General features: G+C 43.1%; 2 protein-coding genes across 2 annotated transcripts; one reads left to right on the top strand and one right to left on the bottom strand.

Moving 5' to 3' along the window:
• Nucleotides 1-1,681: 1,681 nt before the first annotated feature.
• Nucleotides 1,682-6,822, bottom strand: ftr82 (finTRIM family, member 82). Its single transcript, XM_084564532.1, has 7 exons — nt 5,985-6,822; nt 4,560-4,655; nt 4,202-4,435; nt 3,702-3,861; nt 3,559-3,615; nt 3,285-3,347; nt 1,682-2,866 (listed from the first exon to the last, which is right to left on the bottom strand). The coding sequence occupies exons 1-7, from the start codon at nt 6,573-6,575 to the stop codon at nt 2,346-2,348; spliced, it is 1,722 nt and encodes a 573-aa protein (XP_084420658.1). The 5' UTR covers nt 6,576-6,822; the 3' UTR covers nt 1,682-2,345.
• Nucleotides 6,823-10,520: 3,698 nt separating this feature from the next.
• ftr83 (finTRIM family, member 83) lies at nt 10,521-15,244 on the top strand. Its single transcript, XM_084564166.1, has 7 exons — nt 10,521-11,414; nt 11,834-11,929; nt 12,121-12,354; nt 12,465-12,624; nt 12,748-12,804; nt 13,291-13,359; nt 14,188-15,244. The coding sequence occupies exons 1-7, from the start codon at nt 10,842-10,844 to the stop codon at nt 14,712-14,714; spliced, it is 1,716 nt and encodes a 571-aa protein (XP_084420292.1). The 5' UTR covers nt 10,521-10,841; the 3' UTR covers nt 14,715-15,244.
• The last annotated feature ends 603 nt before the right edge of the window (nt 15,245-15,847 follow it).

Genomic DNA, 15,847 nt, shown 5'->3' with positions numbered 1-15,847 from the left:
TGCAATTTGTTTCCGAGCAGAGGGTTTAGTCATTCACACATACACGGGATCACAAATGCTATGGTTCGCATACTGTACAGTGCATCCGGAAAGTATTCAAGCACTTCACTTTTTCCACATTTTGTTATGTTACAGCTTTATTCCAAAATTGATTAAATTCCTTTTTTCCTTAAAATTCTATACTCAAAACCCCAAAATGACAGTGTGAAAATTTTGAGTTATTTGCAGATTTATTAAATATGAGGCATCACGTACATTTGTATTCACATTCTTTGCTCAGTACTTGTTGATGCACCTTTGGCAGCAATTAGAGCCTCAAGTCTTTTTAAATATGATGCCACAAGCTTGGCACACCTATCTCTGGGCAGTTTTGCCCATTCCTCTTTGCAGCACCTCTCAAGCTCCTTCAAGTTAGATGGGAAGCATCAGTGCACAGCCATTTTCAGATCTCTCCAGAGACGTTCAATCAGAAGTCTGTGCTCTGGCTGGGCTTTTCAGAGAGATCCAGAGAGTTGTCCTGAAGCCACTCCCTTGATATCTTGGCTGTGTGCTTAAGGTCGTTGTCCTGCTGAAAGATGAACCGTCTCCCCAGTTTGAGGTCACTGGGGCTCCTCTCTCCACAGAGTAATGCTGGAGCTCTGGCAGAGTGATCATCAGGTTCTTTGTCACCTCCCTGACTAGGGTCCTTCTCCCCTGATCACTCAGTTTAGATGGCCGGCCAGGTCTAGGAAGAGTCCTGGTTTTTCCAAATTTCTTCCATTTACAGGTGATGGATGCCAATGTGTTCATTGGGAGCTTTAAAGTAGCAGAAATCTTTCTGTACCCTTCCCCAGATTTGTGCCTCAAGGCAATCTTGTCTCGGAGGTCTACAGACAATCCCTCTGACTTCAAGCTTGGTTCGTGCTCTGACATGCACTGTCAACTGTGGGACCTGATATAGACAGGTGTGTGCCTTTCCAAATCATGTCCAATCATCTGAATTTACCGCAGCTGGACTCTAACGAAGTTGTTGAATCATCTAAAGGATGATCAGTGGAAACAGGATGCACCTCAGCTTAATTTTGAGCTTCATGGCAAAGGCTATGAATACATGTGATTTCTTAGTTCAAAAAGAAAATTTTCATGTTGTCATTATGGGGTGTTGTGTGTAGAATTTTTTTGGGAAAAAAATAAGTTTAATCCATTTTGGGATAAGGCTGTAGCATAACAAAATGTGGAAAAAATGAAGCGCTGTGAATACTTTCTGGATGCACTGTTTGGAGTTCAGTTTCTAAAGCACTGATACATTTGCCCATGAAGCTTCTGAGTCTTCCAGGATGTGGTATATCCAGAAAACAATCTGAAACAAAGCAACTGGACTTAGAGTAGTGATTCTTGAAGATGTTTCGCCACTGATCCATGTAAATCAGTTCTTAAGGACTGGTGAGGAGTTGGGTTTTTAATCGGACCATTTGTGGGCGGTGTCCACTTGAAACTCACATGATACTCAACCAGATTCTCACTTACTCAAGGTGTGAACAGGGGTGAAACATTTTGCAGACAGTTGTTAAAACTGTGTTGTAAATCATTCAAATTCTATCCCTGTCCACTTCCCCTGTTTGGTGACATACTGACCTGAAATAGTCGTTCATGCAGTTAACCTAAGCCATAGTTTAAAAAGACAAAACTCTGTTCATGTATTTAGTTCGTTATTAAGAACTAACAATGATTTTTATTATTTTTCTTACAAAACAAGCCTTCTGGATAGGAATTATACTCTAGTCATCCATTATCTAAGTAAACATACACAAAATTAAATAAGGGTTAGTTCATGTGAAGAAAGAAATAACTGTAAGGACTCTCAGCAACTGATACAACGGACAATATTAAAACATGTCAAAATGAAATGAGTACATTTAAAATAATTATGGAAATATATTGCCCAAGTGACGCTATTTCAAAATTACATCGTCACTACACTAGCAAACATTTTGGGTATACTTGAAAAAATGTATATTGGTTTTATTTATTGCATGCTGACATATTATAATATTGTTCATCAGATATCATCAGATACTGAAAGGGATAACACTTCTCTTTATGTTGTACTTGTGTGATTAAGCTGTAATTATATATTTCAATAATGTGTCAGGAAAATGTGATTTGACATCACAGTGCAAAACATAATACAGTATGTGATGTCTATAGTTAAAACAAAAGTATATACACTTTTTAAAGCTACATTTTCTTTAAAGGAAAAAAATCTCTTCATTCATGTGGTTTGGTACAGTTTTGAAATTGTTGCCAAAATATATATAACTGTTTACTCTGAAAAAAAATATTTCTAAATGCTCAAATATCTGGGTTCACTTGACGTTGCAGATCTTGACCGAGGTTCCGACTCCGAAGCCCGGGTAGAGGGGCTCTACAAACGTGGTCTCAAACCTGTGCAGGAGGGTCATGGTGTTGCCTATGCTGTAGAATGCCAGCACGCCTGCCGTGTGATCCAGGTACACGCCTATCTTGGGGGAGTGCGGGCCGCTGACGGGCTTGTCCACCCGGTTGTGCCAGGCGGAGTAACCTGAGTCAGAGCAGAGGAGGCTCCACGATTTGTCGTTGTAGCCCAGCAGACACAGCGAGCCTTTGCCCTTTCGGCTGATGCTCTTATAGGCCACGCCGATGGAGAACTCCCCGTTCCACTCAATCTCCCAGTAGAAGCGGCCCCCGGACAAGGCCTCTCGGCACAGGACCTGGGCAAAGCTGTCAAACCTCTCTGGGTTGTCTCCGTAGGGCTGCAAGTCTCTGGTGCGGATGACTTTCCTGCTGCTTTCGGAGATGTACAGCTCTTTGTAGGCTGTGGAATGATCCAATTTCAGCTGGCAGAAGTCTGGAGGAGATGAATTAACAATCTTTACAGTGTTTTGAATAGGGTCAGATTTAAATTGCAGCAGTAGTGGAAGAAGGACTAGGCAGAACTTAAGTAAAATTTGTCAGTAATAGTGTACTTTATAATATATTGATTATAAAGTTTACCTGAGCAGCTTAAGTAAAAGTATTTATTATGAAGAATGGACAATTTCAATTTACAACAATTCACATTACCGATGTAATAATGTGCAGTCATCATTTTAATGTTGTCAAATAAGTCTTAAACTGATACTAAACTTCCCCTTTACATTATAGTTAGGTGGAATGTATGTAGCATAAAATGGAAGTGTTCTAGTAAAGCAGTACTTGAGTTAATGAGTTACTTTCCACGGCTGCATTGCAGAGAGCTGTTTCAAGTAAATACACCAGTTACTCACATTTGACAAAATCAGCTCTGGTCCGTGGCTCTGGAGGAGGAGTGTTGTCCACCGTCTCTTTTCCTGCAAGTAACACTGTGTTAGGTCAAGGTGAACCTCTCAAGCCCACGCAAATGCCTTTCATTCTTTCTCTGATGTGGCTACTTCAGTGTTTTAAACTGAGCAGTGATGCAACTGCCTTGTGGTTTTTCTCCAACAATAGACGTTGACTGCATTAGCGACCTAAATAATAATTAACCTCGTACAGTCTTATATTGACACAGACAGCCCTCACCTCTGCTCCTTCTATCCAATGTTCGAATCTCCGTGGTGTAGACTGGGACCTCGTTCACTGCGAATGAAAGACCACATTCCCATTTAGCAAACTGAGCTTTTTGTTCTTGTACCGGTATCGTGTCTCTTCCGCAAAGGTCAGACCTGACTTAGAGATCTTGAGCAGCTCTTCTCTGCCAAACTCCTCCAGACGGTCCTTAATCTCAGCCACGGCTTTCCTGACCGCCCCGAAAGAGAAGTCGGGGTTGACCGTCACCCTGGGTATGAAGCCGTCATCGGTGGGGGTGCAGAGGTAGTTGAAGTTCTGACGGGAAAAGGAAAGCGGGTGTGGTGAGGAGGAGGATTGTTTGTTCGATGTGTTAACCAAATTTACTTTAACATGTGAAATTTGAGTCATCCTCGGTTTAGCTGACATTAAATTCTTACTAACTGACTCAATTAACCAGCAACAAAGGACATGTATTTTTGGTGATATTTGCTAGTATTTGACCCAAATTACAATAATTTACAAGCTTCTGGAAATAACACCTAACATTTACAGGATTACTGTGATACTGCAGCAGCTTGTGAGTTTAGTGGTGCCACCAGCCGACCTTAAGATCATTTAACCACACACAGTGAAGTGCTGTGAAGTTGCATGTTACCTGCAAAAAGTGGATGTGGTCCTCAGTGCTGTACAGCTGCTTGAGGCCGGACTCCTTTTTCTGCAGCTCGTCTATCTCTTGCTCCAGTCGCTCGACCAAAGCCTCGGCCTGGTTGAAGGCGGCCTTCTCGTTAATGCCGATCAGCTTGCTCACCTCCGACCTCATCCTCTCGATGGAGCGTATCATGTCCTCAAACATCTTCTGGCTCTCCACCATGGCTCTTTGGGCCGAGTTCTGGACAGAACACCCAGATTGTCAGTGCTTCACAGAAGAGACTGAATCTCGGAGGTCTTTGTTTGGTGTGAAGATCAGATGGTTAGTAGAATGAAACTAAGTATTATCACCACAAAGACCTTACTTTTAGTGAATCCACTGCAGTCTTGAGTTCCTCCAGCTCCTTCACCCTTTCCTGGCGTTTTTGTTTAATCTCAGCTTGGGAGACTCCCAAGAGTTTCTGCAGAATAAAGAAGTATGACAAGGCCATTTATTTCACATTCTAAACACACACCCCTGTTCTGATCGCTTGCATATTACATTTATTATGCAGTATTAAAATCACTGACCACAAAGGTTTCATTAATTCATGCAGCTGAATGCTTTGCTCTTTTATTATACAAAATATAAAGCCTCATATTTGTTGGATCAGCCCAAACATTCTTTCCCATCAAGGAATATCTGGGAAGCCCTTCGGAATGCCTAATAAACCCCACTCAAAGAATCTTCTTAATACAGCCTGCTTTTATCTCCCAGTGAGGAGGGGGGGGGGGGATAAAAAATCTGTAGAGGAATTCTGTCCATGTCAGGAATGCGAATATACCGCTGTGTGACTTTTAAAGAGATGTTTCAAGGTGCGCACGGCACCGACATGCAGAACAAGAGGGCTTCTAATTCAGCTTTTACTCAAGCCCACCAACCCATTCTTCAAGATAAGCTTGAGGAATGCGGAGAATCTAGGGAGGGGGGAATCAGTGTGAGAGGGGGAGGGGATAGGGAGAGAGCGGGAGATGGAGTGAGATGTGTGAGACTCAGGTTGTAAATCTTTGGATGTGAGGAACCAGACTACCCGTGTTGTAAAGACAGCAGGAGGATAAAATATTACTTCATCATGTCTTAAATATCTATTGGCTCATATTCCTCTCAGCCATAAAAACACACCTTTATTACATCAACTGAAACTTCCAACTACCAGTAGTAAATACAGAGTCTGCTGACATTCTTATCTGTTCTACATAGTTTTACAGGAAACATAACTGATGATTCATTTGAATGTGCATCTCTGTGGTTACAACTGTGATTACACTGCAGTGTTGAATGTCTTCCCTCCCTCACATTCCAGTATCATTGCAAACCCACTCCCACAGGTGGGAAACAATGCAGCGAAGGGAAGTCTGAAGTTTCTGTGTATTTATCCCACAGCTGGATCACCACATTCTCTGGAAAGCAGCTTTCGGGGTGATAACTATAAGACACGCCCCTATCCGGCGCACAGCTAATCAGAGGGCTGGATTTGTTTTGGCGGCGGTGAACGCTTGCCAGGGCAGCTGATAGCGTCGGTGAAATGGGTCAAAGTACAGACACTAGTCGTAGTGTGGAGACATCAGTTGTGGAAAAAAAACACCTTGTTTGTTTTAAGTCAAGTTATTCTGAAGACTACGTAACAGTCACGCACCAAAGAACAGTCACAGCTCACGGTTTCTCCCATGTGCCTGCTTCCTGTACCTACTGCTTTTAAATGGTTAGCGTGTTAACATGAGGCATCGACTGAGAGAGGAAAGCTTCTTACCTGTTTCTCACTCCTCTCTGCCTCAGCAGAGACAATGTCATGGCCCCTGTGTTCACTGACAGTACAGATAGCGCAAATACACATCTGATCTGTTCGACAGAAGAGCTCCAGGGACTTCTGGTGCTGCGGGCAGATCTTCCTGTCCAGGTTTCCCAACTCGTCCACCAGCTTGTGCCTTTTGAATGTGGCCGATTCATAGTGTGGCTTCAGATGCTTCTCGCAGTAGGACGCCAGACAGTTCAGACAGGACTTCACAGCCTTTAGTTTCTTCCCAATACAGAAATCACAGGGGACGTCACTTGGTCCGGCGTACATGTTCCCCTGGGAGGTGTTGAGGTTGAGGTTCAGACCACTCTTCTTGATCTTCTCAGCTACCATGCTCAGAGTGGCGTTGGGCCGCAGCACAGGCCTCTGGGTGAACGTGATCTTACATTGGGGACAAATGTAAATTCCTGTGTAGTCGGCCTCATTCCAGTAGCCACTGATGCAGTCCATACAGTAACTGTGGCCACAGGGGATAGCCACAGGGTCCCTCAGAAGGTTCTGACACAGGGAGCAGCTGAAGTAATCCGGAGAGGTGTGATCAGCCATTGTGATGGACTCAGAACACAGTCAGACCTGTGGAAGGAGACACAGAGAAAGCTACGAGCAGACAGAGATTCCGTCGAGTGTTCTTTGGAGCCCGCCCTCAAGAGTGTGGTACAGCCTGCCAGAGACAGGACCTACTTGTATTTCTGAATTCCAGAGGTTATTGATTGAAAGCAGACAAGGCCCTCCCCCTGTGCTGTGAGTATATCGAGCCCTGCCCAGTTCAGATAAGCAGGTTGAGCGAGGAGGGAGAGGGAGAGGGAGAGGGTGAGTAGGCAGGCAGACAGGAGAGGAGAGAGAACAGAGGGAAAGAAAGAGAATGAATGAAATGTAAAAAAAACAAAAGCAGTGACACTTAACGCCCAAGAAAATATTTCCATTTTCCCTGTAGTTTCCTCTTCTCCTAAATTTCTCATGTGGCTCATCTGTGCATGAATTGCGCACACACTCCTCGGCAGCTGTATTTCCACCTATTGTTGTCAGACAGAATCGCCATTGTCTCAAACCGGTTATAGTCCGACAAACATAAATTCAGCCTAAGGTACTGTAGGAATTCAAGGGACCACCCAATAAACAAACACAGAGACATTCGGAGCACAGTTTTGGAGCAATTTCAAACGTCCTTGCTTTATTTTTTCATCACGAAACAAAAATGTTTGACTTGCTGCAGGTGCTTTGTCAGAGCAGCTTGTTCAGAGTTGTAGTATTTGCTCTGTGACTAGTCTGACCGGTCTGCTCACCATTACAAGTCAATTTGTAACTGTAGGTATGTGGATAGTATCTGTTTGTGCAACAGGAAGAACATAGTTCTGGAGACAGCAAACGGAAATCCTCATGCATGCGTGCGCGCACACAAGCAGAACATTCCTGCCATGTCCAGGTGTAATGCAATAGATGTTTTAGGTATTTGTGTGCATGATACATTCATGTTCTGTTGCTTTTTTTTCACACCATAAATTGTCCCTCTCATAGGTTCTTATGTGCTGTTATTTAAAACCAGTCAGGGTGTGCAGCATGAAGTGTCTGCTGACGTCATAGTCTCTAATTAGCATTTCAAATAGGCTGAATCTAGTAGTTTCTACCAAAACTCATGCCCTATTCACAGTATGTTTTCAGTTCGCTGCTCATTTTTCAAATGAAAAGAATCCAGTTAAAAATAAATTCATTGTATTTATGTATATATAGTATATAGCAATGTATTCTGCTGATCTGGAATTGTTAAACTAAATTCAAGGTTATAAGAAGTGATTTGGCTCCACCTTTAATTCATATCTTAGCATTACTTCATACACTAGGTAGTTTCACCTCTCCATATTTGGTCAGGTTTCTGATAAGCAAGTTTTTCCTTCCTTCCTCCAGAGTAAAGGGAGCGCTCTGTGCTTACAGATTAACTGCCTGCCAGTGGAGAGCACCACTGCCAAGAGACAAAACTTTGAATCTGGTTTAGATTTTTACAAGTGCAACAGACAACTGAACAGCCCGCATTTGTTCAAATGCATCAGTTTCTTTGAGCATGAAGCGTGTTATTGTTCAGGACACGCTTCAATAACATGCCTCGATAAAGAGTGGCGAGGTTGTTGTGAGTCTGGTTTTTCTACCGCGAAGCGCACAGAAACGCCACAGTCATCTAGGGCCCAGTTCAAGTTCAAGGTGAAGGGTCAACCTTCATTAAGGCGCAGTGAGTGTGCTTTTTTCATGCCGCCGGCGGGAGAGCACAAATGGCTGTTTAATCAGAGGAAACAAGGGCCCACTTCACTGAGTGCGAGTAATAAAAACAGTAAGACACGGTATTTAAAAATGCTACGGGAGCACAGAAGACACATTTGTACAGATATACAAAGTTCAGGAGTGCTGAAATGGGCACAGGCCACATGTGAATAAACAAAAGCTGCACAACACCAGAAACCATCTCTGCACTAAATGTTAGTGAGACTTGCATGACTTAAAACTTGAACTAATCCCAACATGCTGGTCCCAAATGTTTAAATAGAAATATGCAGAACTGATATAAAATATAAAGTAACGAGGTTGGTTGACATTCATTTTAACTTACAGCTGGACTATGGCGCAATGTACAGCAATTGCAATTGCATTTGTTGCTGAAAAAAAAGTGCAGGGAACCATGTTTGTGTTTAGGGACACGCCCTCCTAAACTGATAGAAGGTCGGTCACATGTAAGTCTGACCGTTGTCTGTTTGATCTCGTTTGCTCTCATAATTCTGTCAAACAGATTATTAGGCTTGAAAGGTTAAAGCATGCGCAGAAGCTGATGTGAAATATGTTGCATCTGGTGGTACGGACACCAAGGTTAATGTTAAAAGCAGGCCAATGGGTTTTGCAATAAAGAAAATCTATATTTTTGTTTTATGGAAACAAAGTCCACCTCCTGGCTAAATACAAGGATTTATGGGACAATTGTGCGTGTAGAACAAAGGACAGACGAAAAGAAGAGGCTGTAAAGAAGGCGAAACTCACTGCGATACTTCACATGTTTTAGGATGTTGTTGTTGAATCCAGACCAACTTCAATGTTAGTTTAGAAGGACTTGTTTTTACCTTGTAAATGTTTCGGTATGACATAAGCATAAAAGTCAACTGAAACTCCAAAACACTGAAAGGGATGTTTTTGTCATATTTGTCACTGTAATGGAAAATAATAAGATGATTTAATATTAGTATTTAGCTCATTTGGCATCATTTAAATTAAAATGTAAACCTTCCTTGCAGATGTGTAGTATTGCCTCCAGCCATGGGGGCAAGGTCCGTTGGAGGTCAAAATAATAATTTGAAATAAAAGGAGCAATTTGAACTTTTTGTAAATTAACAATTAAAATTTCAGTACTGTTTTTTGTAAACACTGATTTCATTTTATTTTCTTATCTGTTATAAAATATATATATTTTCTTCTTTAATCTTCATCATCTTGCAACTGAGTCTCAGTCACGATAACTTTGCATTACATGCAGTGAAGAAGCGTAAGACCCTGGTCGGAGGAATCTTCGGTCGAATAAGATGCTACATTTAGTCTTGCATGTCAGCTGTAGTTACTGTTGTTGACAGACAACAGACCCTATAATGCCTGGCACTCTGGTCAGGCCCTGCTGGCTCTAACACAATGGAATCTTTTAAGCAGGCTTTCTCGGCCCTCCTGTTATCTGGGCTATCAAGTGTAGTTGCATTCCTATCTCCGTTTCAACAGCCCTGAAACTCCATCTTGGCCAGGAGGTGTGTTCACTGTAAGATAAAATGTACAGAGGAAGGGTTTTAGCTCAGGAAAGGAAACATTCTTGTAAATGCACCGCGGTCCAAAAGTGAACGTATTTGTTTCACCGCTGATCTTATTCTACTAAAAGAAAAGAGTCCTAGTGTTGAGTCACAGAAACTGTGGGCATCCTGTTAAAGGAAATCAGCTGTAATGCAAAGTACAATGAGTTAATGATTAACTGGTCACAGGTAAGGTGAAGGTCAACATCTCACTGGCTCAAGAAGAAAACTGACTGATTTCAGCCATGATAAACAAAAGGGTTCATTTGGCACCATGTCTCTCGAAATGGAATCACTGTGTGCACCAGACTCATCAGACTGATTATATAATAGAGTTAATACGGAATATGAGCTGTATTATTCTTATTAATATTAGTCACAGTGCAGAAATTAATCTCTTAAGGGAGAGGTCAGATTGTGCTGTGACTTGCGCGGGTATCATCGCAAATACAAAGGGAACAGTCTGTCTCCAAGCAGTCTCTAACACTCAGCAATTACGACGCATTCGAGTGTGGAGTGTAACACACCTGTGGTTTCCACTGTGCTTTTTTTCCACGCACTTCTTTAATATTCTCCTTTGCTAATCTGTTTGTAAAATGCAAATGCTAGTAAAATATTCGAAATATTGCTGTCCATGCTCTGTCTGCACCTATTTCCTGTTCAAAACCTAGACACCAACAGTATCTAGTTTTTTTTATACATATAGAGTCAAAACTAAATAAAAATGAAACAATATTTTTGCCGTCAGCACTCGATGCCAAAACTCGTGTCTTTACATCACACATTTCATTCATTCTCTACACATTCTGTAACAGATGGAAGCATTCACTGTGTCCTTTATTATCCCCGCCCTTATTTGACTGGTTTCGGCTTAACCAGTTTAGGCTCCCGCCCTGTTTACTCTCTATAACTTGCGCTCGTACTACCTGTTCAGTCATTTTGCCACTGTGCTGACACAGGTCACAGTCAGCTCCTCAACATTAAAGGGAACAACACCCAGGTCTCCATGTCTGATGACGACAGCTGCCACCTGTGTAAGGAAGATCTCAGGGACCCTGTGTCCATCCCGTGTGGCCACGAATTCTGCTCTGTTTGCCTGAAGACCTATTGGGACCACACTGACCCCAGTGGCTCGTACCTCTGCCCGCAGTGCAGGGTCTCTTACAACAAGAGGCCCACTCCGAGAAGAATGGCCAGCCACCGGCACTCCTCCTCGCACCGCAATACAGACTCCTTTCCACCTCCACCTCCTTCACCGGATTACAACTTTGCAGGACCCCAAGATGTGGGCTGTGACATCTGCGTCGGCAAGAAGCAGAAAGCCGTCAAGACCTGCCTGATGTGTCTGGCCTCCTACTGTGAGAACCACCTCAAGCCTCACTATGAGTCCAACACGTTTAAAAGGCACAAGCTGGTGGATGAAATCGGCCACCTGGACAGGCAGATCTGCCCGCAGCATCAGAAGGGTCTGGAGCTATTCTGTCGCACTGATCAGATGTGTATCTGCGTGCTGTGTACGGTGAAAGAGCACAAAGGTCACGACATGGTGTCGGCCGAGCAGGAGAGAGCTGAAGAACAGGTAGGTTACACTCTGCAACACAGGTGTGTCATACTGCCACTGGATTAGCACCGGAACAGTTTTGTCAAAATGTGCTTTATTCAACATGGCAAGTTGTTAAAGATACATGAACACATACGTATGTTTGTCTTTTTATGGGTAAAGCTGTTAAGCACGTATAATGGTTTACTGACATAGTGGCAGTAAAAGCTTGAAACAGCAGCCAACAATAGATCAAACAACCCCATAAATTTATGATGTAGAGAGAAGATAATAAAGGCACATGAACAAGAAGCTTCAACTCTGAGCTGTGCCATGTACTAAAAAAGCCCAAGATTCAAGTTTTAAAAATTCCCACTAAGATGGTAAATTTCACTTGTTAATTTGTGGATTTGTTTTGTCTTAATAATAATCGACAATGTTTGCTGTTTAACTCATAGCAACGACTGGGCGCCACCCAGGCTGAGATCCAGGAGAAGATTCATGACCGCCTCAAGCAGATGGAGGAACTAAAACAAGCAGTGGACTCACTCAAGGTTTGTGCCCCCATCATCCATCAAGCAGATAAGACTCGATTTACCACTAGAAACTGAATGGAAAGTTGAATCAGCTACCAACGCTGACAGCATTCCTTCTTGTAGAAGTACTGACAGCTCCTCTCAGAGGGCTACTGAAACCAGCGCGACACTCAGCTGATTAATGACATACCTCCACGTCTCTTGTGCAGACCTCGGCCCAGAGAACGCTGCAGGAATGCGAGAAGATGTTTGGCGACATGATGCGCTCCATTGAGAGGATGCAGCAGGAGATGGCCAAGCTGATATCCACCAACAAGAGGGCGGCGCTGAACAACGCCGAGGGCCACATGGAGCGCCTCAGCCACGAGATCGCTGACCTGAAGAGGAGAGACACCGAGATCACTCAGCTGTCCCGCACTGAAGACCACATCCACTTCATCCAGGTAACTGACAGCAGCTGCACACAAAGGAGGTGTAAATTAATCAAACGATATGACACTGATAAAATGCTGCAATCAGTTTTGTAAACAGTGTTGCTGTGTTTCACCATCAGAGTTACCAAATGCTGATAGCCCAGACCGAGGCTGAGGAGCTGCCTACAGTAACCGTCAACCCCTACTTCACCTTTGGCCCTGTGACTAAGGCTGTGTCGGAGATGAAACAGCACCTGAATGAGTTCAGCAACGAGGAACTGGTGAAGGTAGCCAAGACAGGTGAGTGAACCCCCACCATAGTCTCATTCTTTAACACATGGGGAGATACGGAAGTACTGTTCTGATCCTCCTCTACATTCTAAGGACACGTCATAATTTGTGTTTTGTTTTTTTCTTTTGCAGTTAACAAAATGACCTTCTGTGAGCTGGATGACTCCAAAAAGAAACGCTCAATAAAAAGTGAGTCAGCCTTTCAGGAAAGCCAACTGCTGATGCAAACAACAAAGCAATATGGGTAGCATGAGCATTAGTGAGGAGTATTTACTTTGAAATAATGTTGACTCCGTCTGACTGTTTAGCAGAACTTGACCGGGAAAAGTCAGAGAGATTTACAATTTCCTTTGCACTCGACAAGGCTTTGCGCAAGCTTGTTTGATGTTTGGCTGCGATTTTCATTAGAGGGTATCCCGAGGTCACTCAGTTGCCACATGGCTAAAGCTTTACTTTGATTAAGTATGTAAACCTACCAGTGAGTTTACATTAGCACACTCATGTGTGTTAGAAATGAGCTAAGTTGTATGATCTTTGAGTGCCCAGACCAGGCTGCGGAATTTGGTTAACATCAACGCTTCTGACATTAGATCTACGTTCTTTTTCAGTCTTGTCAAAATCACAGATTGATATACAACGTTGACTATTTTCATTTTCTCATATTTACTCCTACAGGTGACGAAGCTCCCATGTACAAATCTGTTCCGGTCCACGAACCCCAGCACAGGGATGATTTCATGAGATGTGAGTTTCGGATTCTCTGTACTGTTACCTGCAAACGACACAGTTCGCTGCTCTCTCTGCTCACCTCAGAGCAGGAGGCAAATTAGATGCTGATGAGGTTCTCTGTCAGGCCCTGTGGCTCGCCGCAAAACCTTATTTAGTCACTACTGCATGTCCAAAAGTGTTGACAGAGACTGGGACTCGCTGTAAAGTTTTACACACCTCTGGGATATTCACTTAATTTAACTGTGTCCTTCTTTGCAATGCATTCATGAGCCAGTCAGAAATTAAAAAATGGCAATTGAATGCTTCTTTCTAATATATAAGTATATCTTCCTTAATGAGGGGCCATTTTTCTTTTAACATGTATCTAATTTTGGTGGCTCAGAATCTAAAGCTTGGGTGAAATTATGGGTCTCACCCTCAAGACGGTCTTAATTAGGTGGACTTCTGTTTGTGGTCAAACTCACAAACAGTGTTGATAACTCTGGCATTCCAGATCATAGGCCGGGCAGATCAGGCCGAGGCCACCGGGTCTCCCACCAACTGTGACCTGCAGAGGTGGAGGCACACAACAGTCAGGTGATATCTAACCACCAGAGGGTCTCCCAGTTTTACTTCAAATCATGTTATTGCAGATGTTAGTTAAACATCTAACAGAATTAGAAATGTTAATTATATTCTGCTAACCTCTTGGACCTTGCAGTTTGTGGTGCAGGGGTGAGGGGTGCTTTAGCTGCTGTGAAATAGAGGCTTTCTTGGGTTTCCTCATTTACATTCAGGGCAGGTAATTTAAGTTAACTGCTTACTCTCGAGTAAATGTTCAATTTGTGCTCTGTCCCTTCCCAGATGCTTGCCAGCTCACTCTGGAACCAAACACAGCCTACAGACAACTCTACCTATCTCGCGGCAACCGGAAAGCTGTCCTCAAGAGAGACCCCCAGTCCTACCCCGACAGCCCCGCCAGGTTCGACTCCCTGCCCCAGGTCCTGTGTAAAGAGCCCCTCTCTGGCGGCCCCTTCTACTGGGAGGTCGACTGGAGCGGGGAGGGGGCTGCCCTCGGAGTCACCTACAAAGGCATCAAGAGGGTAGGCTATGGCGACAGCTGCCGCATCGGCTACAACCGCAAGTCGTGGAGCCTCTTCTGCTCTGATTCCAGCTACTCAGCCCGCCACAACAAGGACCAGATAGACGTCAGCGCGCCATACTCCTCCCGCATCGGGGTGTTCCTTGACCATGCCGGGGGTACTCTCTCCTTCTACGCTGTAGGGGACACCATGTCTCTCATCCACCGCTTCAAGGCCTCTTTTAGTGAAGCCGTCTACCCAGGCTTCTGGGTGTGGTACGACTCAGGCATCACCATTATCCAGATGTGATTGTGTTGTTTGATCAGTGTCCAGTGATCAGTGTACAGACAGCAGTGATTTAACAAAAACATTACCACCCTGCAATGACATGATTCTTTACACGACTAGAGATGATGGTTTTTTACACTTTATATTATGTGTGATCAGGTGAACTGTTTTAGATCAGTATAAATATCCTGCAAATCCACATTTGTGAAATGTAAAATTATATAATGTGATATTATCATTTGAAAATAACGACTGTGGTGCTTGATTGAGGTGATGATTTATACAGGTTATGATGCATATATTTTTATCAATAAACATTTATTACCAAACATAAACTGTAATACTGTTGATTCATGTTACTCTAATCTTTGATAAAGACTTATCTCTTTCTCGGCATGCACTACATTCCTGCACTAAAATATAAATTCATTCATTCGTTCTTTCATTTATTCTGCCAAACATGATTTAATTGTTGTTACATTTAAAGACAGTATTCATTTTTTAAGGTCACAAACCGCAGTAATAAAACAATAAAAGTAAACTGTATCAACTTCCGAAAATGGAGAGAGCTTTGTGTGTGAACAGCAGCTTTGTACACGTTTGAGAAGAAGAAACAGGTGAGGCGAAACTGAGAGGCTCCTGAATTAGCCTATGCTTGAGACTCTTCTAGTGGTATACTAAGTAAACGTACGATCCAGTCGCACTCTAAAGATCTTTCTCCAAAGTTGTTCATTCAAGCAGAAAAGTTTTAGTGTTGCAACACACCAGTTTTTTTCTTTATAAAAAGTGGCTGCACAAGTTCTGCTTCCTCATACTTATATCATATTCAAACTACATCCAGTCTAAACTGGCGGCAGTTTACTGTAAAGCAGAAGTCCAGTTATTATACACCTCAAAGCATCACAACCGTCAACAGTGACAAAAAAGATTATTTAATCGGCTGCAACTTTCACTGTCCTCCTGTTGTGATGTTGAAATGAAGTGACTTTAGCTTATGGAATCTTAAGCCTCAGCCTTAAGGTAGGACTTTGAGGATAGAGAAAGGATATGAAACCCCCCTGCAGAGTCCTTTAGTTATGTTACGCCCCTCTGCACCCACACTGGCCTTGCAGTGGCAGTGAAATTATCTTTTCTTTGAGCATGGGGCTTAATTA

This window comes from Chelon labrosus (assembly GCF_963514085.1).
Source record: "Chelon labrosus genome assembly, chromosome: 17".
Taxonomy (NCBI): domain Eukaryota; kingdom Metazoa; phylum Chordata; class Actinopteri; order Mugiliformes; family Mugilidae; genus Chelon; species Chelon labrosus.
This window is presented reverse-complemented; position numbering and strand designations above follow the sequence as displayed.